Raw genomic sequence first — 27586 nt, 5'->3', positions numbered from 1 at the left:
GGGGGGGGCTGTCAGGGAGCAGGAGTGGGGAGAGGGATCGGCGCAATCAGGGGACAGGGAGCAGGGGGGTTGGATGGGTCGGGAGTTCTGGGGGAGGGGGTCTGTCAGGGGGCGGGGGTGTGGAGAGGGATCGGAGCAGTCAGGGGACAGGGAGCAGGGGGGGTTGGATGGGTCGGGAGTTCTGGGGGTCCTGTCAGGGGGCGGGGGGTGGTTGGATGGGGCGTGGGAGTCCCGGGGGTCTGTCTGGGGGTGGGGGTGTGGATAAGGGTTGGGGCAGTCAGGGGACAGGTAGGGTCCTAGCGGGGCAGTTAGGGTGGGGGGGGGTTTCAGGAGGGGGCGGGGCTAGGGCGGGGCTCTCCCCACCCCTCCTCTTTTTTGGTTGTTGAAATATGGTAACCCTAGGCGAGGGGGGAACCGGGGGACACATGGGGGCTGGTGCCTGCACGCATCCACTGCAGCCTGCAGGAGCCCCCGGGGGGAAGGGGGCGCGCCGGGCCGCAGCCTGGGCAGGAGGGGCGGGGGGTGCTGCTGCTCCCCGCTAGCGGTGCCGCCGCCTTTGCAGGGCTGCTGCCCTCCTGCACCACGCCGGCTCCTCCATGGCTGGGGCTTGCTGCCACCACAAGCGGGACGCTCTGGCTCTCCGGTGCCTCTGGAAGACAGCTCCTCCCTGCCGAGCTGCTGCAGCGGTCCAAGCCCGGCAAAGCCAGTGAGTGGACTCGGGACAGGGGCCGCCAGGGTGGGGTGGGAAGGGCTCGTGGGGGGGCTCCAGGGTAGTTCAGGGGGTGGGGAGGGGGGAACCTGGTTTGGGGAGCAGCCCCTGGGCATGGCTGGCCCTTGGGCAGGCTGGACCCTGGGGTCTATAAAGGCTCGTAGGGATTTGCCCCTCAATGAACCAATGTGCGGGGGGGTGGGGGTGGTGCAAGGTGGAAGTTTCGCCTAGGGCGCAAAATATCCTTGCACTGGCCCTGCCTACAACATGCTGCTCCTTCTACTGCTGCATTTCAGATTACTGTTGTACGCTTCGTGGTCATAATTTTAGTGCCTCTCTGATGAAACATGATACATAAAGAAGAGAGATTGGAAAACATCTCATTTTTAGGAGCACTGAAGAGTTGCTGAGAAGTAGTACTGCAATAAATATATATACAGCAGAAAGGATATTGACAGAGTGAGTTTCAGAAAGAGAGAAAAGAACCACCCAAGGATGAAGTTTAAAGATTTAGAAATGCGTGTAGGGAAATTCTGCTCCTTACTCTTCAGACTGACATTTTCCCTGAGATTCTTGGCTCTTGTTTCCTACACACTGAAACCATCAACTTACCTCAAAGAACCCAACACTGGAGTCGGCCAGGAAGAGCTGGAATCTGAAAGGAAAGTAGTAAAAGAGGAGTCATTATAAAGGATGAAGGCACATTGTTTTAGGCATGTACAGTCACCCTCAGTGACTTCAGGTCCTATGATATTCCCATGACAAGACACTTCTCTATGGCAATACGTCCTACGTGCAGCCTTCCACAGAAAAAAGCAGGAGTGTTTCTGTAGGGCATTGCCTGGAATGTGCACAGAAGTGTGGCCTGGGATAAGTTTATCCAGGATTGTGAGTGCACTTCTTCCTCTATGTTTCGTTGTGTACATCTCACTGATACATACATTTAACTGCACCAGGTCAAGCACCAAAGATCCCCTGTCTCTCAGATCCTACTGAGAGAAATGTGCTACAGGAGCTAGGAGGTGAAATTCCACTTGGAGAATGTTACTGACGGTGATGGCTTAGCTGAAAAACGTTCAGAAGTTCAGTTCAGTTTGCAAGCTTTCTGAGGTTCGCCCACTGCAACCTTCCTCCCTGTAAACCATTCTGAGGACTTTCTAACCACACCCTCCTCATTAGGTTCCTGACTCCCCACTACTCTCCTTAGGAACTCCCTCCTGAGAGTCTCTGGAGTTTGGACATCTCTAATTCTTCTTGCCTGTTACTGTCTTTCTAGACAGGGTTCATGTGAGCTCGGGTTCCCATCACCCTACTACATAATCCAATGGGTGCTTGGCATTCAGAGTCTGATCCTGTCAGGTGGGAGAGACCGACCATCATCCATGCTTTTAGACACACGCATTTGAAAATCTGGGTTCTATTTTTTTTAAATGAAAACTTAAATTCTATAGGAAATGTCATGACCTCAGATGACAGCTTTCTGACCAGTTGGGAGACACAATGCCAACGCTTGGAATCACTACTGTAGCATATACATAGACCAGCCCAAATTCTTTCCTGTGTTCTGGCTCCTTTGCCCTGCTCTGGTCGCACAAAAGGGCTGGAAAGCAGCTGGATCAGGCCAGTTGAGAATCCCCTTCTCCATGTGGGGGAGCTCTCAATGATGCAGAATCATCATAATAGGCCCCTGTGCTGCCCTCCTATCCAGCCTGACAGATGGGGCATGCCAGGAGTGTGGAAGATGTGTGACTGGGGCACAATGTGCACCAGCTATCCCCAGCTGGCAGACAGTGCCTGGGAGGCTGTTCACAGCTAGCATAAGTTAGAGCAATGCCATGGCTGGTCTAACTTATGCTGGGACTGGTGCAGAATGACCAAGCAAATCAGGGAATCATAATTAGCTTCCCTGATGGGCCCTGCCTTTCTCTGGTGATGAGCTGATCTAAGCACAGGAGAGAATCTGGGTGAAAGATTTTAGACTAACAAATCCAATACAGTTTCCTTTACTAAGCCCTCTATAGAAAAGTACAGAATGAAGCAACAGAAGAAGATTCAGTGATCCTAAAATATGGTTGTCTTTCATCCACAGGATTTGGGCAATGTAGCCAAAAGCATCTCAGGGTCCTACCCTTGTGAGAAAGAAGTTAAATTGCATTGGCTGCCTTTTCCTCATGCTGGACTAACTGTACAGCTAGGCTGACACAATAAAGTCCTGTTGTGTCTTAATACTGGGATCACTAATGTTGCTTCCTGAATGGCCTCAGGTCAAGCTGTCCTGTGTTTACCTGTTCAGACATAATGAGCCAATCAGCTTCTGTTCAAATATAGTCAGACTGGCACTGGTGTTCGCTATCTGCAGGAGAGAAGAGTCTTGAGTTACTTTATCCATATAGAATGGGGTCCTCTCTTAGGCTTGGTCTACACTTACCCCCCAAGTCGAAGTAAGGTACGCAAATTCAGCTACGTGAATAACGTAGCTGAATTCGACATACCTTACTTCGAACTTACCGCGGTTCAGACGCGGTCCACACGCGGCAGGCAGGCTCCCCGTCGACTCCGCGGTACTCCTCTCGTTGAGCTGGAGTACCGCAGTCGACGGCGAGCACTTCCTGGTTCGATTTATCGCGTCCAGACCAGACGCGATAAATCGAACCCGGAACTTCGATCCCTAGCCGTCGAACTACCCGGTAAGTATAGACCAGCCCTTAGATTCAGACACAAATATAGTCTCCTTATATCATTTAAAATGCAACAGTTCCACCTTCTTTGATAAATACTGAAGCTGTCTCATACAGTGCTACTTTCTGCCTGATTTGGGGTTTGTGTACAGTTCAGCCTTGATTATCTCAATGTCACTGGCAATATTTAAAGTATGGACAAGTGGGATTTTCATTAATCAAGGACATTTTCAATGTAATGAAGAGATGTCAGGGGACATGACCCATTGCTGTATAACAGGGAATTCTAGAGAACTAAGCTTCAGATAACTGAGATAGTAATATAAGTGGGTTTTTATTCCTCTTTAAGAAAATTCACCTCCCAATAGCAATACCCTACAGGCCAGATTGTGCCCCCAAACATTTGTGTTCAACCCCGGGCTGAAGTTAATGGAATTTGCTTATTTAAGGGCAGAATTTGCCCCTATGTGTTGCAGGTACTGACCTCTAGGACCTTCAAATGCCTTGGTTTCTGGCAGTGTGGAAGAACAAACTTATTTTAACTCCTAGATGGAATGTAATCCTCTGGTCCATGGTACTTACTATGTTCACTGTAAAGATGGATTGGGTGGTTGAGTCTGGCAGGACAGCAAGCACCTCCATGGTGGCACAGATTTCTAGAGTAAAGGTGTCTGTCTGTAAACTGACCACAGGTGCAGCAGCAGCCCTCAGGTTCAACATTGCGGGCCGTGCCTCTACATAATACTCGGCAATCTGTAGGATTTCAAGGCAAAGAAGGAGAGTCTGAAAGTAGCTTCTATATAGAACAAATCTGAATAGTGAACTTATCATTCATTAAAATTGTTATTTTGAAAGGGTTCCTGAAGATCAAACTTTAGACAAGGTGTTAACATGATGGTAGAGTCCTTATGGCAACAGGAATAGGAATGTCTCCTGTGATGATGACCTGATCATCTTGGCCATATCAAGAATGTGGAGGAAAGTCCCCTCCATTACCAGAAGCCCCATTCCCTGCAATAGATGAAGGGAAGCAATTTCCAGAGGAATAAATTCTAGTCTGTGAACATGTCTGAGAAAAAGGAAACATGAATATGGCACTCAAACAAGCCAAGAAAGAGGCTGAGGCGCCAACGTATCACCATTAGAGTGCATGGTGCTTTGCAGATAGATATGATTGTGAGGAACTTGGCTTAGGAGCGTGGCTACTGCATTTATGATGGGAAAAAATCTATTGTCACCCTGGAAATAGACAGGAACATTTAATCCCTAGAGTGCTGAGATTGTTGAGACGCATGCTTAGCATTTGGTACTAGTTCTTATATCCATTTTCATTCCCTCAGTTTGTCTCTCCAGCCCAGCAGGAGCCCAAGCTGCCTCCTCACTGCCCTCTGCACTCCTGCTCTGTCCATCTTCCTCACATAAACTAAATGAGACCCCACCATCTCCCTTGTCCTTCCGTAGACCACATGCAAATGTTAGAAGTTGGCACCTTCCTCACACAGGCAGAAAGCCCAATGCTTCCTTCCTGCCTACCTGCCAGCTTTGTTTCCCAACATGCAACCACTTTGCTATTCATTAATAGCTCTTCACCACCATCATCATCCTGAGCTGCTGATGCACACTCTCTCCCACCTGCTGGTCCATCAGAAGCCAGCAGCCAGGTGACCCAAGTCATGCAAGTTTGGGCAGGAGAAAGGGGTTCTTAGCAGAGATGTCGTGGGGCCAGTCAGGACTCACTCGAGGCAAGAGTCGTGACCTGGACCTGCCTCCCAGCCACTGGGCATCTTCCCCTTCTCCAACACAGTCACACACAGTGGCTCCACCAAACCGTTGGAGATTAACCATTACTCAGATGACACCTACACTGGGACTAGCTATGGTGGTTTCTTAAGGGTTCGCAGAACTAAAGATACCCACCTCAGGAATGATGCTGCCAAATGTCTCTGTCGTTACATTAAAATAACTGGAAAGCTGCAAAACAAATGAAAGAAATTATTCCATCCTGGGTGAGCTTCATGTCTAGGTTTTCTTTAAAACTGCTATTTATTGCCATTTTATTGACCCAGTGCCTTCGAACCTTGGAAAATTCCTAGGGGGAGTCCTAGAGCCCTGAGTCAAATTCTCACTAATGTGCCCAAAAGAAAAAAACCCGCATATTGAAGAAACAAAGATTAAAACCTTCTGCAGAAATACAGGTGCAATATTCTGCTCACATTTGGGCCCGTAGCCGCTTGTTGCTGGGATATATAGAATCCACTGGAGACAGGTCTCAAAGCTCTGCTCAGCCTCCCAGGTACAGGCAAAACTGCTATGCTTTGTGACATCTGCTCAGCCCACAGGTAGAGCCAGTTCAGTTCCAGGCATCCCTCCTAGTACTTTGAGTCAGAACAGGCTCCTCAGAAAGCTGCCAGTAAGGCAGCAGAGTCCCCAGAAATGTATTTCCTTGTCCTTTTCAGAGGAGCATATGGTTCAGATCTGTTACATGTCACTTTTGAAAGTAAATTGTGCCTATTTTGTACCTTGTTCAGTGGTACCTCTGAATTTGGCCTGACAAATCTAGATACTACATAATGGCAAAATAAAGAATTAATATTAGAGACCATGATCACACTCTGATAACTGCATGGCTTGGTTAACACTGAGCCTGTAACTGCACTGCAAATGAGTTTGTAAAATCCCCTTCTCTGAAGGACCATACCTGGAACATTTTTAATCCCTTCATGTGCAAGTGCCACTCACCTCTTCTACGATGGTGATGTTGAAGGCCCCTGCTGTGTAATAAGCCAGCGAGGCAGACCTAAAGAAATACTCAGAGATGCCAAAGTAAAGCATGGAATCACTTTTGTCTGGGAGAATGAAGGGAGCTGGTACAAAGGCAAGGTCAGTCCAATTTCCAACTGGATAGATTGCACCCTGCAAAATATTATTGTCATTTATAAAATCAGAGCCTGTCAAAAACTCTGAATGCATTTACAATGGTGGATCTTACAGGGCCCTCCATGGAGAATGCTCTTGGCCCGTTTTTCAAAGATGCCGAGCATCCACTGAAGACTCCAGAGGCTACTCAGGGGTCAGCACTCTAGAAAATGAGGCAACTTATTTCTGTGCCTAACTATTGACTGACTTTAGGCCCTGTAGTGGGGCGAGCCAGTGCTTGTGGCTCCAGCCCTGCATGGGAGTGCCGAGGCTCGGGGCTTCCGGCTCACGGCGTGTAGACTTGCCACAGGCTGGATGAAAGGAAGCAGTGGCCCAGATCCAGCCCACAGGTTCCCCAGCCCTGCTCTAAGGGTTTGTCCACAAGGATACTTAGTGAGTGGCAAGCTGGGGTCTAGATCTACAAGCATGCTAGCCTATCATGCACTAATTGGCTGTGTGGGCCCTACTATCATGCACTAAAAAATTCTCTAGTGCTCATTGACCTACTAGGTCAAAGCTGCCAGAGCTTAAACCATACAGGGCTTTACAGATCAAAATCAACACCTTGAAATGCACCGAGAAACAAATTGGTAGCCAGTGCAGGCCAAGGAGCACAGGTGATGTAGATAGAAAAAGAAATACAGGAAAAGCCAAATATACTTGGAGTAACTATTGCATGAACTATAACATTAGCCAGGAGAGAAACAGTAAAGGTTTTAAACTCTGAAATGCTGAATATTTCTGAAACTAGAATATTTTAAAGAAAAAAAACCCCTATGTATGTTTTTACAAAACAAAACAAAATTTAAAATGATTTTTTAAATAGTGAAAATACTCAGGATGTTAAAAATCCAAACTATGTATCCACGTAGTAAAACTAGACTGTTTTTACACTTCACATAGCATGACAAGAAAATCTTACTACTCAGCATCACACCTAAGCAGGATGCATCATCCCTCATGTTTCCCTTAGTTGAAGGAATCTCTCAGGGTCTGGAGTCTTAGGCTTTGTCTACACTGGCACTTTGTCAGCAAAACTTTGTCGTTCGGGGTGTTAAATAAAACACCCCCCTGAACGACAAAAGTTTTACCAATGAAAAGCGCCGGTGTGAACAGCGCGTTGCCGGCAGTAGCGCTCTCCCGCCAACAAAGCTGCTGCCGCTCGTGGGGGGTGGAAGTTTTTTGTCGCCAGGAGAGCTCTCTCCTGCCGACAAACAGCAGCTACACTGTGTGCCTTTTAGCGGCATGGCTGTAGCGGCACAGCCGTGTCACTAAAAGCCTTGTAATGTCGCCATAGCCTCAGCAGTGCTCTTCAGACTTGGCTTGCTCTTGTTCAAGAGCTCTCTCTGTCTACTTCCTGGATTTGTTGCTTAATCATAGCTCCTAAAATGTACACTCTCTCTTCCTCTCTCGTTCCAGGGTCCTGATCTTCTAATTCATACAACTCCCATTGAAATCAATGGACAGGATAATCAGGCCCCAGAAATCTACTTCCCTCTCTTCTCCTAGGGTGGGTTACATACTGTGTTTTCCCTCTTTTCCTTTCTCTCTTTTTCCTTTTAACCTGCTCAGTCTTCTTTTACTGCTCTCTACTTGCTATGGGAAACTGACCAACAGAATCAAAATGACCCGGGTCCGTTAATTTATTTAACAATCATGTCATGTTTCTACAACAGAATTGTTGGAAAAAACAAACTAAATGAGACATTGCTTTGGAGTCTCTCATCAGATTCAGATCATAATGTTGAAGCAAAACCAACCATCTGTTGTCTCCTGTCTTGGATTGTAATCTCTTTGGGGCAGGGACTGTCTTTTTGTTCTGTGTTTGTACAGCACCTAGCGCAACGGGGTATTGGGCCATGACTGGGGCTCCTAGGTGCTATGGTCATACATATAAACAATAATAATAATAATAAATAATAACCATGCCAATCTAACAAAGGATAAGAAGTCTATCAAAAGAGCACAGTTCCAGACAACTAGCATTAAAGGCAATTACCTTTAAGTCCAGATCAATGTATGATTGGAAGACTCCTGGAGAGTTAACTAGGGAGTAGTCTATTTGGGCAAAGGCATCGATCTGGGTTGGGGCTGTTAAGGCAGTAGACAAAACAAAACCAAAACAGCTATTGAGTATAACACAGCCAGTAATGTTTAATTAAGAGTGAATGCATTTCTTGGACGAGAAAATGCTCAAAACAAGGAGGGAGGAAAAAATCAAAACAAATGTTTGTGGTTAAGAATCCAAGGTGTTCCCTTAGGAAATCCCACTGACCAACAATGATTCAGACCCAACTCTCCTCTTGTCCCACCCAACAGTTAGTTGACCACTTTCCCCAAGTTCTGCTTTTGTGGGAAACTCTTCAGAACTGAAGGAGGCATTGGCATTTCTTGACACTGTCAACCACTTCTGAGCACATCCTATGAGTCTGTAACTTCCAATTGATTTCAATTGAAGTTCTGTGCTTACAGAGAGGGAAGAATGGACCCTTCAAATATTGTGGCAAGGAATGGGCAAGTACTACGCCTTTTGGAAACCTGCCTTCCCAAACATAGATGGGCCTCCAAGGATTCCCAAGGGAAGGGCGAGCTAGCAAGTGGAAAGCATTTAGGATGTTGTTTTATAAATGATCTGTTACATAAAAGAGCAATGTGCAGGGTGTCTCTGTGTGCGTTTTATGCTTCACAACTGCCATGTGCCTCCTGAGAGGATAAACTATAATCAAGCAGGCTCAGATCATTTGATGGAGATCTGGGAGAGGATGCGTTTAAACTATTGAGGTATCTTGGAGCATCAGTGCTGGTTCTGGGTGTCTAAGAGGCTCCATTGCCAGTAGCAGGCTGAGAGTCAGTGCCCAAGAAATGTGCCAGAGAAGCCCAGGGAGAAAACAGTGCTGCAGATTGCTGAGACCCAGGGAAGTTTAAACCAACCAGGGACCCATCACAGCCATCTGATGGGCACCCAGGAGTGGGAGCTCAACCAAGATCTGTGACAGTAGCTGACAAGAAAACAACAAAATCTGAACAGCATAAGATGAGAATTGTAAAGAAAAGGCAGCGTCAGAGACTCACCCTGAAGTGTTCTGAGCTGTGCATCAATCTGCTGGATCCCTTGTCTGATGTTTGGACATGACTATATAAAAATACAGAGAAATTACATACTGGCTAGTATATATTGTATCCTTCCCTCTCTAGTGGATGAAAGTCAGATCTGCTCAAGTAACTGTGATTATCTCACTCTCTAGTGGCAGGTCCGCAAATTCCTATTTTATTCCTCATGATGTATGTATACAGTTTAACTGACAACCATGATGTACATAGCCACAGATGTGTTGAGTATGAGGAGCATGAATGTAAAAAATAACTGAGCGTCATAGAAACTCCATGAGCTAAGTTGTTGGCCCTGCTACAGCCCCTTTGTGCAAGTCAGCCAGAGGGAGAATCTGACCCTATGGTGTTTATGATTATTGCCATGACCAGGAATTGCAGAGCTTATTTAGAAGTTGGTGCCTGCAAACGGATGCTGATGAACGTGCTGGTCAGTGCAGAATCAGGTTGTATTTTTTCTAGTTGTCAGGTAATTCCTTAATCAAGTTCAAGACTGTTGCCTCTGAGATGATGCAGTTCCATGTATTCCTTAAGTTTCTCCCTTTAAACAATTTATAAAGACTTACATGTGTATCCAAGCTCCTTTGAATGGGCTTCTCCAGGTATTTAGTAAAGAATTTATAGAGCCAGCTGGAGAAAAGAAAAAGAAGAGAAAGGCCATTGCTTCATTTAGTTGAACACTATAGTTACTGTGTGTCATACATCCTAATATACTTATAGATGTAAACTGGACCTCTGTGAAATCTAATATCCTAGCAGACAACTAATCTAATAAGTGTTGTATTAATTTATTTGTAGGCCCCAGTATCACAACATAACCTGTACAAGGATAAAAGCCCAGTGTATATGGGACCTGTCTGTAATCTGAAAACTGCCAAAAGGCCACCTTTTGAATGGAGATCATTTCAGTGCTATGAACACTAAGATCTATGGAAATAAAAAGCACCATCAAGATTAGGAGTAATTAGACTGGGCAGCTGCATGAAGGCCTGCTCATCAGCCTCAGCTAGGGGCACCAGCCCCGCCCCCTGCTCTTCAGTTAAGTGTCAGCCCCGCCTCCTCCCCTAGGCCACGCCCGTTGCCTGGTCAAAGGCCGGAAGCTGAAGGTTGGCTGTGTGGGGCAGTTGCTGCTCTGGCTGGTGCCATAGTGTCTGCAGCCGTGGCACTCCCGTCTCCTCTTCCTGCTCGGAGCCCCGGGGCTGCGGCTGATCCTCAGCTCCCCACTGCCCTTTGAATGCTCACAGCCCGTAAGAGCTGCCCGGGTAGGGGGACCTGCTCTGGGGCTGATAGAGCCATCAGGGAGCAGCGACTGTATGTGGCAGTGCCCAGGATCCTGGGCTGGAGCTGGTCAATCCAGGCTAGTGCAGGGAGCCCCGGACCCTCCACTAGCCCTGGGTGGTACACCCTTGTGTGAAGGGTCATGGACCGGGGCTGCTCTCGGGCACCTTGGTCTCCAGCCTGGGCTTACTTCTGCACTGCTGCTGGCAGCAGGTGCTGCCTTCGGAGCTGGATAGTCGGAGAGCAGCGGCTGCTGGCCGAGAGCCCAGCTCTGAAGGCAGTGGGACCATCAGCAGCAGTGGAGGAGTATCTGGGTAATGTATGACCTTTGAGCTGGGAGGAGTGGGTATGGGGGGGGGGAAGGCTAAGACAAATTTTGGGGTGGCTATAGTCCCCACAAGGCTCCCCCCCCAGTACCACCTCTGGGCTCAGCTATAGGACAGGCCTTCTCATTCTCACCTATGGCTGAGGATTAGAATATTATCTAGAAAGCAATGAATATTAGTGTTGAAATAGCAGGTGGAACAGCTCACTCATCCATGCTTTCTCGCTCACTGTCTAAAAAGGGCTCCAGCACAAACCAGATGGCTGAAGCTGTACCACCAGTGTATGCTCCCTTCTGAATGACATATTTATTTTAATTCTCAGGGTGAACTTCATTCAAAATTTGGGCTACGTTTTCAAAGGGGCCTCAAGTTGGCCTCCAATTGTACAAGAAACCCATGCATACAATTTTTGCTGTGTTATCACCAACAGACACTAGTGATAAACTTCACAAGCACTAAATTCATTTACACTCAATTTGTTTGTGCAAATTACAGTTTGTGTACTTAAATCCTATCTTTTTTGTGTACACATTTTGTACTCGCAAAATGAGATCATGTTCTGAAAATCTGGCCCAAGAAGACTAAATTTTCAAACTTGGGGACCTGGATTAGGGCCTGCATTCTGGATTTTGGAGTCCACATTACCACACAGACTCCTAAAAATGTATCTGGGTGACTAATTTTGACAAGTGGGCCTTGCACCACTGACTCTGTTATTTTCCACTAGAGCAGTGGTTCTCAAACTTTTGTACTGGTGACCCCTTTCACATAGCAAGCCTCTGAGTGCAACCCCCCTTATAAATTAAAAACTCTTTTTTATATATTTAACACCATTATAAATGCTGCAGGCAAAGCGGGGTTTGGGGTGGAGGCTGACAGCTCACGACCCCCCATGTAATAACTTCCCGACCCCCAGTTTGAGAACCCCTGCACTAGAGTGTATAAAATCTCTTGCAACATACCTGATTGTTCCATTCAGCTTGACTTCCACACCCCTAATATTCATCTGGCAGCTGTCCAGTGACATTGATGGGTGACCTGTGCTATCTTGTGACATGGTAAAGACTGCTGTAATAAATACTCCTGAAATGGACACTGTACCACTTCCGCTGTCTTTGCTGCACAGACAAAAACAAACTCAGTTGAAAAATCTACTTACAGGGAACATCCAAGAATCTAATGGAACAAAGTGACTCTGTTTCTTTCACTGAGGAGGAAATGAGATTGTTTTGCCCGTCTCTAATGATTAAAATAGATTGTAGAGGTAGTTCCTGTAAAGAATCAGGTTCCACACACTAATCTCGAAAGTGTGAATGCTGGAATGATGTTGGATTTGTCAAGGCTGCCTAATGTCATAAATTCACAGAGACTGTCTGTCTGATCCATGCCAAATTGTGAATCTCCCATGATCTTTGTGATCTGTAATAACACTGACACAAGAGCCATGGAACTACAATAGAAAGAGCTACTTAGGTTCTAGAGTGAATCTGATTATGATTTCCCCATAGAATGCAGTCTATTTTCCTTAGCCTGGAGTCCAAACTGGTGTCATTCTACACACTAGGACCATTAACGGAAGGGAATTGAAAGCTGAGCAACAAAAATGGACTGGAAGGACTGGCTTAGGAGGAACGAGTACAGGATCTGAAACTGTAGAGACCAGAAAAATGATGACCAAGAAGGATATGATAAATGTCTATATTAAGTATTTGTTATTATTTATTCAATGCAATATGTATGCATGGCACTTTATAGACAAGTAAAAATGAAATGACAATCCTTGCCCTTACAATCTAAATATTTCAAGAATGTAAATAGCATGGGAGAAGAATTGTACATGGTGGCCCACAGTGGTATGAATAGGAATAAAGGGATGAAATTTAGCAAAGGAAATTTAGGCTGAATATTAGGAAAAATATCTTAACTGTGAGGTCTACGAGGCCGTGGAATATTCTCACAATGGGATCAGTGGATGCCCTGTTACATGAGTGATTTCAAATTGATGAATACACTGCAGGGAAGAGTTCTTCACTGGCTGGAGGAAGGGACGAGATATGACCTAACACGCGTTTTCCCTGTTTAATTGTGATGATTCCATAACTAACGCTTTGGAGACTGTGGGTATACTCTGTATTTAACATGCCCTGTAACATTTTACAGTGCAGCTAGACTGCAATGACAGAGCAATTCCAGAGTAGCTACGCTTTTTGATGATTTTAATTGCCACTAATTCATGTCACTAGAAAGTTCACTACATGATGGAGGATAATAACAGTGTAAATACCATCGGCTCAGTCATAAGCACTCCTGTGTGCCCGTGCAAGATAGTAAGGGACGGGAGTATAGGAACTTTACTTTCCTGTATGGGCTACCCATATCTCTGGAGCCAGCTAGTTAGTCAACAATATCTTACACAGTCCTGGGGGCCTCTCCAGAGAAGCCCAGGAGTGGGAGGGTGTAAAGATGGCTTAAAGCCACCATAGTCTGCACTTCCCCTAGGCTGTGAATTCCATCCCGTGCCTCTTGGGGTATGTCTACACTGCAGCTGGAGGTGTAATTTGGGTAGACGTATGCTAAGATAGCCATATAGTCGCAGCTGCATGTGCTGCAGGACAGGCTAGCCATCCTCAGTACATACCTAGGGTCTCAGATGGGATTGTACTCAGGGCTGCTATCCCATCCCACCTTCCATGCAGCTGCCGCTATGCAGCTATTTTTAGCACACTAGTTTGATCAGGGTTAGTGCGGGTATGTCTACTCAAACTGGAAATTACACCTGTGTGTAGCTGTACCGTTGGAGGCGTAGCACAGAAGCTCACTCACTGTAACTGTTCTTTAATTACAGTGCCCTTATTATTATAGACATGCGTCTGACGAAGTGGGCATTCACCCACGAAAGCTTATGCTCCAATACATCTGTTAGTCTATAAGGTGCCACAGGACTCTCTGTTATTATTATAGAGTGCGACCCACTGTACAATAAACTTCCTAAACACTGAGTTAGCTAGCGGTCTGGACAATGCCGGCACGCTAATAGATCTTTGATCTTGTACTTGCCACTAGCGCATCATTAGCGGTGGGATCTCAATTAACATCACAGTGTTACTTGGAAGGGAATGTCTCACACTGGAGAGCTCTGTTAGACTGAATGGCGTATGGTAACAAATGGATGTTGTTAACTGATAAAAAGTACCTGGATTTGGAAAAAGTGAGATTGGTAACTAAACTTTGTATTTTCCATTTTAATTTTTCTTCCACAAGAAAATACTTGGGATACACAATTCTATACTTACAACAACCAGGTCCTGATGCTCCAGTTCACACTGACGGTTGCGTAAGCACGTTGAGTTGATAGTTTAATCCCAATCCCAGGTATGAGGGATACGGAAGCATCTGGGAATTCAATGGTGTTAATTCTTACCCTATAAAATCAGAAATAAGGATATTAGTTTGCGAGAATCTGAATCAAAGTTTAAACTTGATTCAGGGCCAAACTCTGCTTCTGAGAGAGAGAAATTCTCAGAAGTAAGACAGAGCCTTACCCCATGGCAGAAATGTCCCGCTCCAGCACTGGACTGAACTCTACCCCTCTTTCTATTCTGAATAAGATGAATGCCATGAATGTCCCAGTCATTGGAGGTTTTTAATAACAGGCCAAACAAACATCTGTCAGGGATGGTCTAGGTTTACTTGGCCCTGCCTCACCATGGAGGGCTGGACTGGATGACCTCTTGAGTTTCCTTCCAGCCCTACATTTCTATGATTCTATGAATGTGTCTCATCTCTTAGAATCAAGATTCTGGTGTGAATATTTGAAATTATTAATATCCAATTCACTTTATGTGACTATTCTTGCAACATCTATTCACAAATTGCTGTGTTGGAGAACATCCCTGCCAGTCAGCTTATTCACTTGAGTAGTCCTGGGAAGCAAACACAAAAGATCATCGTTGAAGCGTATTCATTTAAAATGTTTGAATGAATGTTCACTAATAACATTTGCAATATTCACCCAGCTCCATCTATTACTAATCTCTAGAGACATCTGGTCCCTGCTTGTAGTTTTTCTGGAGATTGTATGGGCCAAATTTTCCAAGGGTGATGTCCCATTTGCATTTGACAGTGTGTTTTCATATACAATTAGCTCAAGTGTGCATGCAAATTAGGTAAAGGTTTATGTGAACAACCAGCTGGATGTCTGTCTAACCTTTGTGCATCCATGTCTGTGATTTGTGCATGCATTCAAGGTAAACTGAGCAATCAAAGGCAGACTAACAGTTACATACATATATTTGCTTGAGACCCTCTGCCCTCTCCTTTGAAAGTTTGGTCCTGTACATTTTTAATTTTGTGCTTTTCATTACTCCAAATAATCTATAATTTCTGTATTACTTGTGTTCAGTGTTTGAGACTCAGTTTGCCTTCTGCATTTGAGATCTTTGAACCTGGTCAGTGACATACCTGCTGGCTCTTAGACTCATACTTCAGGTACAGCGTGACCTATTCATCTGAAAATATGGGCATTTCCTGCAAAGATTCCTACCAATAAGTAGAATACAATGTTTACCTTTTTCTTTCTTTCTTTCTTATAACTGTGTTAGACTGATTTGCAGTACCTATATCTTAGGTGTCAATCAGCTATTAGGACATTTACCCAAGTCATGCTGGTAGCACAATACTTTTAATTTACTCTCACAGCTATATTATGAATCAGTAGCAAGTACCCCAGAGTAATCCAAAGTGCATTGTGGTCACTGATAAGCTTTCTTTGACTTCAGTAGGATTTGTCTCCGGCCTCAAATCATAAATGTGTGCATTGCCCTTTAAATTATAATCAATGTATGACATGGTGTTATCGCCATGATAACACATAAGCACAGTACCTTAGATAGCATGCAGTGTGCTGACATTACATTGCAAAGAGCTATTTCGTGCAATTGTTTTTAAATACCCTTTCCTAGTTCGCTCACCCTGAAATTGTGTAGTCCACATCACCAACTCCAGATTTCTCCTGGCCACTCCAATCTGGGAAGCTTTCTTCTTTTATTCTTTGCTTCAGGATCTCCAGCCCGATCTCCTTGCCTGCAAGGGTACAGAAACCTCTTCAGCTGCTCTAATATAGTTGGAAACTTTACACAATGTAGTTCAAGTTTAGGGGATTTCTAATGCTGCCCCCTTCCCTCCATATTTGGGAGTTGCTCTTTCACTGGCCCTGCCATATCTATTGAACCTTCTTCTCCCTCCCACCAAGCCATTCCCTTCTTACATTTAATCTTTAAACCTTCCTTTTCTCTATAGCGGTGAGCAACTCATTCTCAGGATGTTCTTATACTTTGCACTAAGGCCTCAATATAATAATAAAACCTATTGCAAGGTAACTATTGGAAGTATTACCATAGTCCAGCCCTTTCTGTGTGATCCTCACTTTGAGCCCAGGGTTAGCATCAAGCTGCTGGATGAGCAAATGTAACAGGAGGAAAAAATACCAAAACTTCAGCATCTTTTCCTGTTTTCACAGCGACCTGTTGACAATATTTATAATTAAACAATGAAGATTAATGCAAAAAAGCCTCATGCCTTACTAATGGCCTGAGGAGCAATGGCTCCCTTACTGTGGAGTGGATATGAGTGGGCAGTGAGGATCTGGGGTCTCAGCCAGTGACTTTTCAGCATGCAGAAGAGCTTCGCTGACGCTGTTCTGCTGAGCCTACAAAGGCGCATAAACAGGCCAAGATCCATGGGCTCAGTATTCCTGCAGATATTAACCTTCTGTGAGAAATGGTGGATCTGCTACTCTGGTCTATTCTGCCACCAGCCCCACCCTCAAGAGCGATGATGTGGCAGAGCAGGAACTACCAACGAGATGCAGATCTGTCCTCCCGTTGGGCACCTTGTAACATCAACAGTGGAGGATGTGGAGCCACGGCCTGTACATAGATCATCACTGAAATGCGGTGGCGGGTGGCAGCAACACACAGCTCACTGAACTGTAGAGTGGAGAAGACGTTTTGGATGAGCACACCTGGGCAAACGCTTATTCTTAAAGAAAGTGCCATTGGGTCTGTTTCCAGTGCATGGGGTGGTCTAGGCAGTGAAGAGTCTGTGCAGGGTGACTCAGCACCCCCGTATTAGGGCATAGCGGTCTGTAGCGGCTCTGCACAGCTCACCACTGTTGCAGTGAGTGAGTGCAGCCAACCATGTTCTTTGGGCTTCTGTGATTGGAATATTGGAAGTGGAATACATTTAGGGCAAAGCTGAATGTCAGGAAAGCTTTGCTGACAGCAAGATCTAGTAAACTGTGGAGTGGAGTGGTGGAAGCCCTGTCACTGCGGGCTTTTAAAATTAGATTGGATAAAGCACTAGTAAGTGTATGGAAGGGAACAATCCCACAAGGAAGTGGACCATATGAGCTAATGCAGGGGTTTTCTAACTGTGGTCTGTGGTCCACTGCATGGAGGGCTGGCTGGTCACATCATGCTGGTTCTCCTTTCTCCCAGTGGCTATATTGCATTACTAGCAGCTAACCCGGGTGGGCAAACTTTTTGGCCTGAGGGCCACTTCGGGGAATAGAAATTGTATGGAGGGCCATGAATGCTCACAAAATTGAGGTTGGGGTGCAGGAGGGGGTGCGGGCTCTGGGGTGGGGTTGGGGATGAGAGATTTGGGGTGCAGGAGAGTGTTCCAGGCTGGGATTGAGGGGTTTGGAGAGCGGGAGGGGGATCAGGGCTCAGGCAGGGTGTTGGGGCATGGGGAGAGGGTCGGGGCTCCGAGCAGCGCTTACCTCAAGCGGCTCCCGGAAGCAGTGGCATGTCCCTTCTCTGGAGGCGCGGCCAGGTGGCTCTGCACGCTGCCCCATCCGCAGGCACCGGCCCTGCAGCTTCCATTGGAGCGCCGGAGGGGGCCATTGGAGCATGTAGGAGCTGGAGCGGGGCCATGCTGCAGCTTCTGGGAGCCGTGTGGTGTGGCCCCTGACCCTGCGCCCCGGCATAAGCGGGGCCAAGCCACGTGGGGCAGGCCCCAACCCTGCGCCCCAGCCGGAGTGCTGGAGCAGGGCAGAGTCACTGGTGCGGCTCGTGGGTGCGCATCCGGCCCATGGGCCACAGTTTGCCCACCCCTGAGCTAACCATATACATTAAGTGCTTGCCTAGTTTTACTTTTCCATGTAAGCAATTCCTGTAGTGACCACAGGGATGGTATGCAGAGGCAGTTGTGAATAGGAGGGGAGGCAGGCTGCAGGACAATCTTTGTGTGATGATGGCAGTCCAAACTGGAAAAAAAGTTTGTGAATCCCTGATATAATGGGTCTTTCCTATTTCTAACTCGGTGATTCTCAAACTTTATGTACTGGTGACCCCTTTCACACAGCAAGCCTCCGAGTGTGAACCCCCTTATAAATTAAAAACACATGTTTTATATTTAACACAATTTTAAGGTGGTATTTGTATTTTGTTAATATCACTTTTCACAGCAGACTTACTAGCTAGCTGGGAGGCATGTACTCGTGACCCCCACATAATAACCTTGTGCCCCCCACTCCCCCCCAGTTTGAGAACCCCTGCTAACTCCTAGGGATCCTTTGATTCCTGGACTCATTTCACTCATAATCAGGGTTTAAACAGTCCAAAATGTAAAATTACTAGGTAGAATTAGTCCAAATTGTGTGGGAAAGGGAGTGTTCAGTCTTTAATCTGCTCCACAGAACTATTTTGTCCTTTTAGGAAAATTTGTCACATTTTCTTTAGCTGAACATACATGGGTGAGTAAAACAAACAAACAAACAACCTCTCCCCTCCACCTCCCAAGATTCTTAAGAATATAGAGAAGAAAACACTTGTCATTTCTTTCCATTTTAAAATGTACCTACCCCATAGCCCTAGGGACTTTTATATAGTAATTTAAAATCCAAAACTTAAAGACATGCCTTACCATAGCTAAACTCTGCCAACAAAATAATGCTGCAGAGTAAGACCCATCACACTCAACTGAACAAACCATTCCTCGACTCACCTCGTCCTCAGAAGCCAAAGAGAGGAGCCTTGCAGTGTGCTCTGGAGATCAGCAAGATCAGGATGTGACAGAGCAAATGGGATAGTGAATTCCAGAGTTGAGGACTCCACACAGAAAATCCCCTGCAGCCTGGCCCGTCTCTTTTAAACCAGGGAGTCTGGTGCTTAGTTCAAAGACCTCCACTGATTGCAGCAGCAGTGATGGTCTCTCATGTAACCAGTCCCAAACCATTTAGGAGTTTATAGGTCAAAACTAACACCTTAAACTCTACTCCAAAATCGAGCTGGGTAAAAATCCCAAGATTTCAAAAAAATTTCTGTTCCACATTGTGGGGAAAAAACCCAAGGCCTTTTAACCTTTTATATTAAAAAAAGATACTGAAAGCAACCCATCCCAAAATAGCCAATAGCTTGGTGATTTGGGTACTCACGTGCGATGTAGGAGACTTGGGTTCATATGCTGCCTGCTTGGGAGCTCTCTCAATCCCTCCTCTTGGAGCTGTTCCACTTTGTATAAATGTCAATTGACAGGGATCTGGAGCTGAGTCTCTCTTATCCTAGGAGAGTGCCTTGACCTCCAGGCTATATAGTCTTTCTCTCATTATCAAGGGGGCTCGGATAATTGCTTCTAGTTGCTTCCCCCAACTAACTAACATTACCTGTCCTATCAGCACTGAAACTCAGCCAGCTAGCGCTCCTCTAACCCCCAATCTCTATCGGATATGGGGCAAATTGCTTCACTGCACCAGCTGGGTTAGCAGATAAAAAGAGATTGTAAGAGCTGGGGTTTTTTTCCTGACTGACATATACTTTAACTTAGAGTAGCTATATAATATGCAAGTTACATGTTGACTCCAGTGAGTCTCACACATAATTACTCTGATACTTGTATCTCCAGTAACTGAGTATGATGAACAAAACAGCTCCCACATTTACATAAACCACTCCTGTAATTCTTTTTCTTTCTCTGAGGTACAGTTTTCAAACACCTTCAGTTCCTTAAAAGGAAGAGAAAAGGCTTCTTTGTTTCCATCCATGTAGATTTCCAAGCTTTACAAGTTATTGTATGGACCAGCCTGCAGATATCTCAGCCTAGGCTCTCCTGTTTGATGTTTTATGGCTTCTTTGTGGACTAATTCCCTAAAAAGTTTAGATAAACCTTCCAGTAAAGGTTTCCATTTAAACAAGCTTGTGCACTGACAAAGACAGACCGAACTCCAACACAGCATTACCATTGTCTTCTACAAGTGTTACAGTACAACACAAAGACTCAGAAGTAGCCAAATACTTGTTAATAGATTACAATGCTACTAGCCTTTAAAGCTGCCTCTACAGAAAACTCCTTGAAGTCTATCAGCCAAAGTCTTCATTTGCAGTCTAGGTAGGGTGACCAGATGTCCTGATTTTATAGGGACAGTCCCGATTTTTGGGTCTTTTTCTTATATAGGCTCCTATTACCCCCCACCCCTGTCCCAATTTTTCACATTTGCTGTCTGGTCACCCTAACTAGGGTGTAATCAGAAGACTCCAGACTGAAAAACTTTCTTCTTCTGTTATGAACCACCAAAGCGAGCTGCTCCTGCCTGTACCCCAAATTCAGACAAGGAATCACTGCGCATAAAAATAAGACACAAAACATTTACCTGGCCCGTAGCTCAGCACAGCACCTTAGCTTTACACCACTACGATGACTGCCTGTAGTACACAGCCTGGCTAGGTTTTTTCTAGTTCTCCTCTTTCTCCAATTGGTCTTTATTAGGGAGCGTCGGCATGTATGTTCTTTGCTGCTCAGTCAATAGGAAAATGACAATGCTAGATTAATATAGATGTAACAGCTAGAAGAATTAACCCTTTGTGTACACTGAAATTCAACCTGAAGAAATGTCCATTAATACTTCTAGGGAAAAATAACTCCAAACCTCTATTTACAATACGAGAGAGACACTAGCAGGAATAGTCCAAGAGATCTATGGATGATAGTCAACTGCGGAATAGATGAGTTTGCAATACAAGACATAAAAAAGGTCGGTTCATTATTCCTACCCCCAGCTCTAGTAGAAATACCCACAGAGAGGGCCTGAGGGGAGAAAAACTCCATGAGGAGATGAGCCTCTGGCAGAGTTCCCCCAAAATCATTCCATGTTGGGACCTGTGTTTGATCACCCCATTTTATGAGCAGCAGTTCTCCCCAAGGAAACATGTGGAGTCCCAAAATCCCAGAGGATCCACTAAAGGTAAGGGTCATCTTTCTCAATATCTTCCTCCTGTGCCCACATTTACACACACTGCCCTCCACATGCTGGCAGGACTCCCTAGTGGATTGCAGCTGCCCTGGGGCATCCTTCCAGTAATCAATATTGCTAACTCTCATGCTGCATGATGCTTTTCCTTAAAGCCAGTGTGTATACATGGGCACAGGAGGATGATAATGAGGAATAAGTGTGTATATACAGCATCCTCTTGAGTGCTGGGAGAAGTGGAGTGTCTTCTTCCCATTCTGGGTCATAGTCAGGGGACTAAAACTTAAAGTATCCGTATTCCTGAAGTGTGGAGTCCTGGCTGACTGCTCTGACATGGAGCTGCGTGCCGATAGAGGAGTCAGGCCATTGTCCCCACCCAGGGCAACACGAGTCCAGGGTGGGAGAATACATCTGCCAGACCGCATTCCTAACACACCCCTCACTGAAAGGTGCCCCCCCCTTCTTTTCTTATTCTACAGAGGACCCAGCCCTCTTTCTCCACCAGAGGCAGCTCTGTGGAGGTTACTATCATTCCAGTGTTTACACATCAGTTTACAGTGTTATGACTCTATATTCACAATGGAAAAAGATAGAACCTCAGGGATTGTTTTAATTAAAGTGCAGAATTTCAAATGATGGCAAGTGCAGCCCAAATGGTGGAGTCTCACTAAAATCCTGAGTGCTACTGTTTCTTTTCAGCCCTATGATTTGCTGCTGTTCCCAGTGTGGAAGCAGTTATATGGGGGGATTGCGTTGTGTGTGCGTGTCTGTGTTTTTTAATGAGAACTTTACAATCACACTTATGCAAATTGTCCCAGCAGTAACCCCTGGGCCTGTCAGGCTGGGCACAGAGAATGCATGTTGTGATGTTCCAAAAGAAACAGGGTGCCAATGTGTTCTACTAAAATCTTAGCAGATGCCCACTGAAAAGACAGTTACCTTTTCCGTAACTGGTGTTCTTCAAGATGTGTTGCTCATGTCCATTCCATATTAGGTGTGTGTGCTCGCCACATGCACCGGTGCCGGAAGGTTTTCCCTCAGCGGTATCTGTAGGGGACCGGCTCTGGCACCTTCTGGAGTGGCACCCGCATGGCGTGGTATAAGGGTCACCCTCATCTCCCCCCACCCTCAGTTCCTTCTTGCCAGAAACTCCGACAGAGGGGAAGGAGGGAGGGTCATGGAATGGACATGAGCAACACATCTCGAAGAACACCAGTTACGGAAAAGGTAACTGTCTTTTCTTCTTCGAGCGCTTGCTCATGTCCATTCCATATTAGGTGACTCCCAAGCACTACCCATGGAGGTGGGTAGGAGTTCACAGACGTGTAGATTGCAACACAGCTCTGCCGAACCCAACGTCATCCCTGGCCTGCTGAGTGATGGCATAATGAGCGGTAAACATGTGAACAAAGGACCACGTTGTGGCTCTACAGATGTCCTGGATAGAGATGTGCACCAGGAAGGCTGCCAAGGATGCCTGAGCTATAGTCGAGTGGGCTCTGACAGTTGGCAGCAGCGAGACCCCCGCCAGGTCGTAACAGGTCCTAATGCATGAGGTGATCCAATTGGAAATCCTCTGTGAGGACACTGGGTGACCCTTCATCCTATCCACCGTAGTGATGAAGAGCTGAGTTGATTTACGGAAAGGCTTGATACATTCTAAGTCAGGGGCTCTCAAATTGGGGGTCGGGACCCCTCAGGGGGTTGGGAGGTTATTACATGGGGGGTCGTGAGCTGTCAGCCTCCACCCCAAACCCTGCTTTGCCTCCAGCATTTATAATGGTGTTAAATATATAAAAAAGTGTTTTTAATTTATAAGGGGGTCGCACTCAGAGGCTTGCTCTGTGAAAGGAGTCACCAGTACCAAAGTCTGAGAACACCTGTTCTAAGTAAAAAGTCAAGGCCCTTTGGACGTCCAGTGCATGAGGACGCCTCTCTCCAAAGAATCATAGAATATTAGGGTTGGAAGAGACCCCAGGAGGTCATCTAGTCCAATCCCCTACTCAAAGCAGGACCAACGCCAACTAAACCATCCCAGCCAGGACTTTGTCAAGCCTGACCTTAAAAACCTCTAAGGATGGACATTCCACCACCTCCCTAGGTTACTCATTCCAGTGCTTCACCACCCTCCTAGTGAAATAGCTTTTCCTAATATCCAACCTAGACCTCCCCCACTGCAACTTGAGACCATTGCTTCTTGTTCTGTCATCTGCCACCACTGAAAACAGCCTAGCTCCATCCTCTTTGGAACCCCCTTCAGGTAGTTGAAAGCTGCTATCAAATCCCCCCTCACTCTTCTCTTCTGCAGACTAAATAACCCCAGTTCCCTCAGCCTCTCCTTGTAAGTCATGTGCCCCAGCCCCCTAATAATTTTCGTTGCCCTCTGCTGGACTCTGTCCAATTTGTCCACATCCCTTCTGTAGTGGGGGAGACCAAAACTGGACACAATACTCCAGGCGTGGCCTCACCAGTGCCGAATAGAGGGGAATAATCCTTTCCCTCGATCTGCTGGCAATACTCCTACTAATACAGCCCAATATACCGTTGGCCTTCTTGGCAACAAGGGCACACTGCTGACTCATATCCAATTCGCTGGTCTTGTGCGGTTTGGGACAGAACATCGAGAGGAAGATGTCCTGGTTCATATGGAAGGTAGACACCACCTTTGGCAGGAAGGCCGGGTGGGGCCACAGCTGAACCTTGTCTTTGCAGAAGACCATGTACGGCAGTTCTTATGTCAAGGCCATAATCTCAGAGACTCGTCTTGCCAATGTCACTGCCACCAGGAAAGCGATCTTCAATGACAGGTGGGAAAAGGAGTGGGAGCCCAGAGGCTCAAAGGGCGGGCACGTGAGCCTAGAGAGGACCAAGTTAAGATCCCACTGCGGGTCAGGGGTCTGTATCTGTGGGAAGAATCTCTCAAGACCTCTAAAGAATCTGACCGTCATGTCATGGGAAAACACCGTCTGTTCTTGGATCAGCAGGTGAAAAGCGGAGATGGTCATGAGATGCACTCTAACGGAAGAATGTGCCAGGCCCTGGTTCCTCAAATGCAGCAGGCAGTCTAAGACAGACTATATGGAAGAACAGAGGGAGCGATGCCCCACTTGGATGCCCAGAGGGAAAACCGTGTCCACTTGGCCAGGTAAATCAGTCTGGTTGAGGGCTTCCTACTTCCCAGAAGGACCTGCTGGACCTCCTCTGAACAGGTCCGTTCCTCTGGGTTCAGCCACGCAGCATCCACACCGAGAGGTGGAGGGTGTAAGAGCCAACTGTGGTCCTGTGACAGCAGGTCCGGTCGGTTGGGCGGGGGTCAGGGAGGGGCCACTGACAGGTTCATGAGCATGCTGAACCAATGCTGGCAAGGCTACGCCGGGGCAATCATGATAACCTGCGCACTGTCTCTCTTGATCTTTGTCAGGACCCTGTTGATGAGTTGAATTGGAGGGAACGCATACATCCTTCTCCCCGACCACAACAGGAGGAAGGCATCGGAGAGGGAGCCCTTGCCCAGACCTTGCTGAGAACAAAACCGATGATATTTCCTGTTTTGCCTTGTGGTGAACAGGTCCACAAGGGGAGTTCCCCACCTCTGGAAGATCATGTAGGCTACCTCCAGCTGGAGCGACCACTCGTGGTAGAGGAGAAGGCCCTGCTGAGGTGATCCGCCAGGGCGTTCTTGACGTCAGGGAGGTGACAAGCCTCCAGATGGATCTCGTGGTTGGTGCAGAAGTTCCAGAGACAGAGTGCCTCTTGGCAGAGAGCCAACAGGTGCGCTCCCCTTTGCCTGTTGATGGAGAACATAGAGGCTATGTTGTCTGTCAGGACTCTCACCACCTTGCCCGACAGGTGGGGTAGGAAGATCCCGCATGCCAAGCGGACCGCCCTGAGTTCTTTAACGTTTATGTGTAGCGTCATCTCCTGCGGGGACCACATACCCTGGGTCTGGAGATCTCCGAGGTGCGCACCCCAGCTGAGGTCCGAAGCATCCAAAACCAACTTGATGGAGTGAGGGGGGTTGTCAAACGGAACTCCCTCTAGGACCTTCTCACGATCGGTCCACCATTGCAGTGAGGTAAGTATCGTTGGGGGAATAGTAACGATCTTTTCCAGGTGATCCCTGGACTCGGAAAAGGCCGTCATCAGCCATTGCTGCAGGGGCCGCATCCAGAGCCTGGCATGGTGGACAACGTATGTGCAAGTTGCCATGTGGCCCGGCAGACACAGGCAAACCCTGGCTGCAAGCTACCACCACCGACATACACTTGGTAAACACCCTCGGTGCTGTCGTCAGGCCAAACGGGAGGACCGCAAATTGGTAGTGGCTGGGTCCGACCATGAATTGGAAAACGTCTGTGTCCTTGGAAGATCGCTATGTGGAAGTATGCGTCTTTTAGGTTGAGGGCGGCATACCAGTCTCCCAGATCCAGGGAGGGGATGATAGAGGCCAGGGAGACCAAAATAATGCTAGTCGAAGCAGCAGACGTTTCAGCACTGTCACTGGCGGCAAGAAGGAACTTGGGGGGGGGGAAGCTGGCGGCGCCCCTTATATTGTGCCATGCGGGCGCCACTCCAGAGGGCACCAGAGCTGGTCCCCTACGGATACTGCTGAGGGAAAAACTTCCAGCACTCGTGCATGTGGCGAGCACACACACCTAATATGGAATGGACATGAGCAAGCACTCGAAGAAGAACATGCCCATGCCCAGAAATGACATTTCAGTTGCTTAAAAATTCTTTATTTGTAAAGCTCCTCCCTTGCCATGCCAAACTTAAAGGAGCACAAACTCAGCAAGGACAACTATAGCCATGCCAAGTTTCCAACTTCCTGAGTGAAATCCTGACCTCATTGAAATCAATGGAGTTTGCCATTAACTTCTATGGGGGCAGGATTTCACTACTTGCACTTTTGCATTAACTCTGATCAAAAGAGGGATGATTAGAATTTTATTTTTACAATAGAAAAAATGAGAGTCAATGAGTCATTTTGTCTTTTGTGACCATCTGAGCTACCAACACCTTCTTTTGTCACTTCAAACCTACTCAGGAGAGAGGCCAATAGACAGGATTTGCCAATACACTAGACAGTAATTATTCCCTACCAATGAACCAGTTTCAAAGGATGACCTCTTGTGACATCTGGGTTCAGCATCATGTTAAAGGACTTGAAATCCTCTATTTACATCCATTTCTTCTGGCTGGGGAGAGTGAAGGTTTTGATGCAAGTGTAATGATGGTAGTGGAATTATGGCCTAATATTTATGTGGGAGGATGGCCTGAGATTAAAGTTTGCTCCTGTTTACAAAGGCTCAGGAGGAGGCCTATAAAGCCCTATACACACAATTCTGCTCCCTCTCTCAGAGATCAGGAGCAGAGGTTGGCAGGGAAAGGTGTGCCTGAGGGATTGACGGCTCTGAGTTATTTTAGCATGGACAAGGCTTTGGAGCTGTGCAAAGCAATTTAACTTTTCCATCGTGATTGACTGTTTCTTTGTTTGGAGGTTTACCTGTTAATATACCTAATGTTGAGTGTATGCTTGCACCTGGTATTGTGCTGATCCCCTCCCCTGGCTTTTAGTGAGATTAATATACATGGCTGCACAAGTTTCATTCTGGCTCTAGTTTGACCAAGCACTCTTCCAGTACTGCAGAATCAGTGCTATATTCCTTAGCGCCACTACCCGGGCTGCTTAAAAACACTTCCCACAATGTCATGATACTGTCAAGCAAAGCACAAACTGGACCCAAATAAGCATCTGGGCTATTAGCCAGAGAGGGACATTCAACTAAAACAAACAACGCCTCCCTTTCCTCTGAACTCCTCTTTTCCTGCCTCTTCTTTTCCAGCCACCCCTTTTTCTGTAGAAAAATACAATAAAATGTAGACACCAAAAAGGTGCCTCTCAGTGTCAGGAACTTTTAAGCTGCCGCTCTGGACTAAAGTGAAGTATAACAACCAGACACAGGGATGAACCGATTCAGATAAAATAAAATTGAAACTGAACTTTTGTCCAAAATTCAAACAACTTGTTGAGGTTTGAAAATGATCCGTTATGGATTTGTAATGATTATTTTTCAGTTTCAGCTCGGTGGCATCTCACTTGAAAATGCTGAAGTAGCAGAGGTAAACTTGCTCCCATGAGCTTTTCAGCCCAATTTGAAGTACTTTGGGACAGATATGCAAACTAAGGCCCTGATCCCGCATTGAGGTGCATCCACACAAAGATCCCATTGACTTCAACAGGGGTTCCACTCATATGGAGCTCATTACAGGATCAGGATCTAAAATATTTTGACATTTACCCACCATTGCTATACTTTTTATA

General features: G+C 46.4%; 1 protein-coding gene across 1 annotated transcript in view; it reads right to left on the bottom strand.

The window, feature by feature from the left end:
- BPIFC (BPI fold containing family C) overlaps positions 1 to 16515 on the bottom strand; it is a 20505-nt gene extending 3990 nt beyond the window's left edge. The window contains exons 1-12 of the mRNA XM_026657477.2: positions 16410 to 16515; positions 15986 to 16097; positions 14309 to 14437; positions 11978 to 12133; positions 9978 to 10041; positions 9376 to 9436; positions 8303 to 8394; positions 6127 to 6300; positions 5305 to 5358; positions 3970 to 4140; positions 2995 to 3062; positions 1322 to 1364 (exon numbers count right to left, since the gene is read on the bottom strand). Coding sequence (XP_026513262.1) covers positions 1322 to 1364; positions 2995 to 3062; positions 3970 to 4140; positions 5305 to 5358; positions 6127 to 6300; positions 8303 to 8394; positions 9376 to 9436; positions 9978 to 10041; positions 11978 to 12133; positions 14309 to 14437; positions 15986 to 16097; positions 16410 to 16515 — 1230 coding nt within the window. The remainder of the gene's footprint in view (positions 1 to 1321; positions 1365 to 2994; positions 3063 to 3969; positions 4141 to 5304; positions 5359 to 6126; positions 6301 to 8302; positions 8395 to 9375; positions 9437 to 9977; positions 10042 to 11977; positions 12134 to 14308; positions 14438 to 15985; positions 16098 to 16409) is intronic.
- Between the last annotated feature and the right edge of the window lie 11071 nt (positions 16516 to 27586).

Source organism: Terrapene carolina, unplaced genomic scaffold, assembly GCF_002925995.2.
Source record: "Terrapene carolina triunguis isolate 2854851 unplaced genomic scaffold, T_m_triunguis-2.0 Scaffold247, whole genome shotgun sequence".
Lineage (NCBI taxonomy): Eukaryota > Metazoa > Chordata > Testudines > Emydidae > Terrapene > Terrapene triunguis.
Note: the sequence above shows the minus strand (reverse complement) of the source record. Positions and strands in the feature narration are given on the sequence as shown.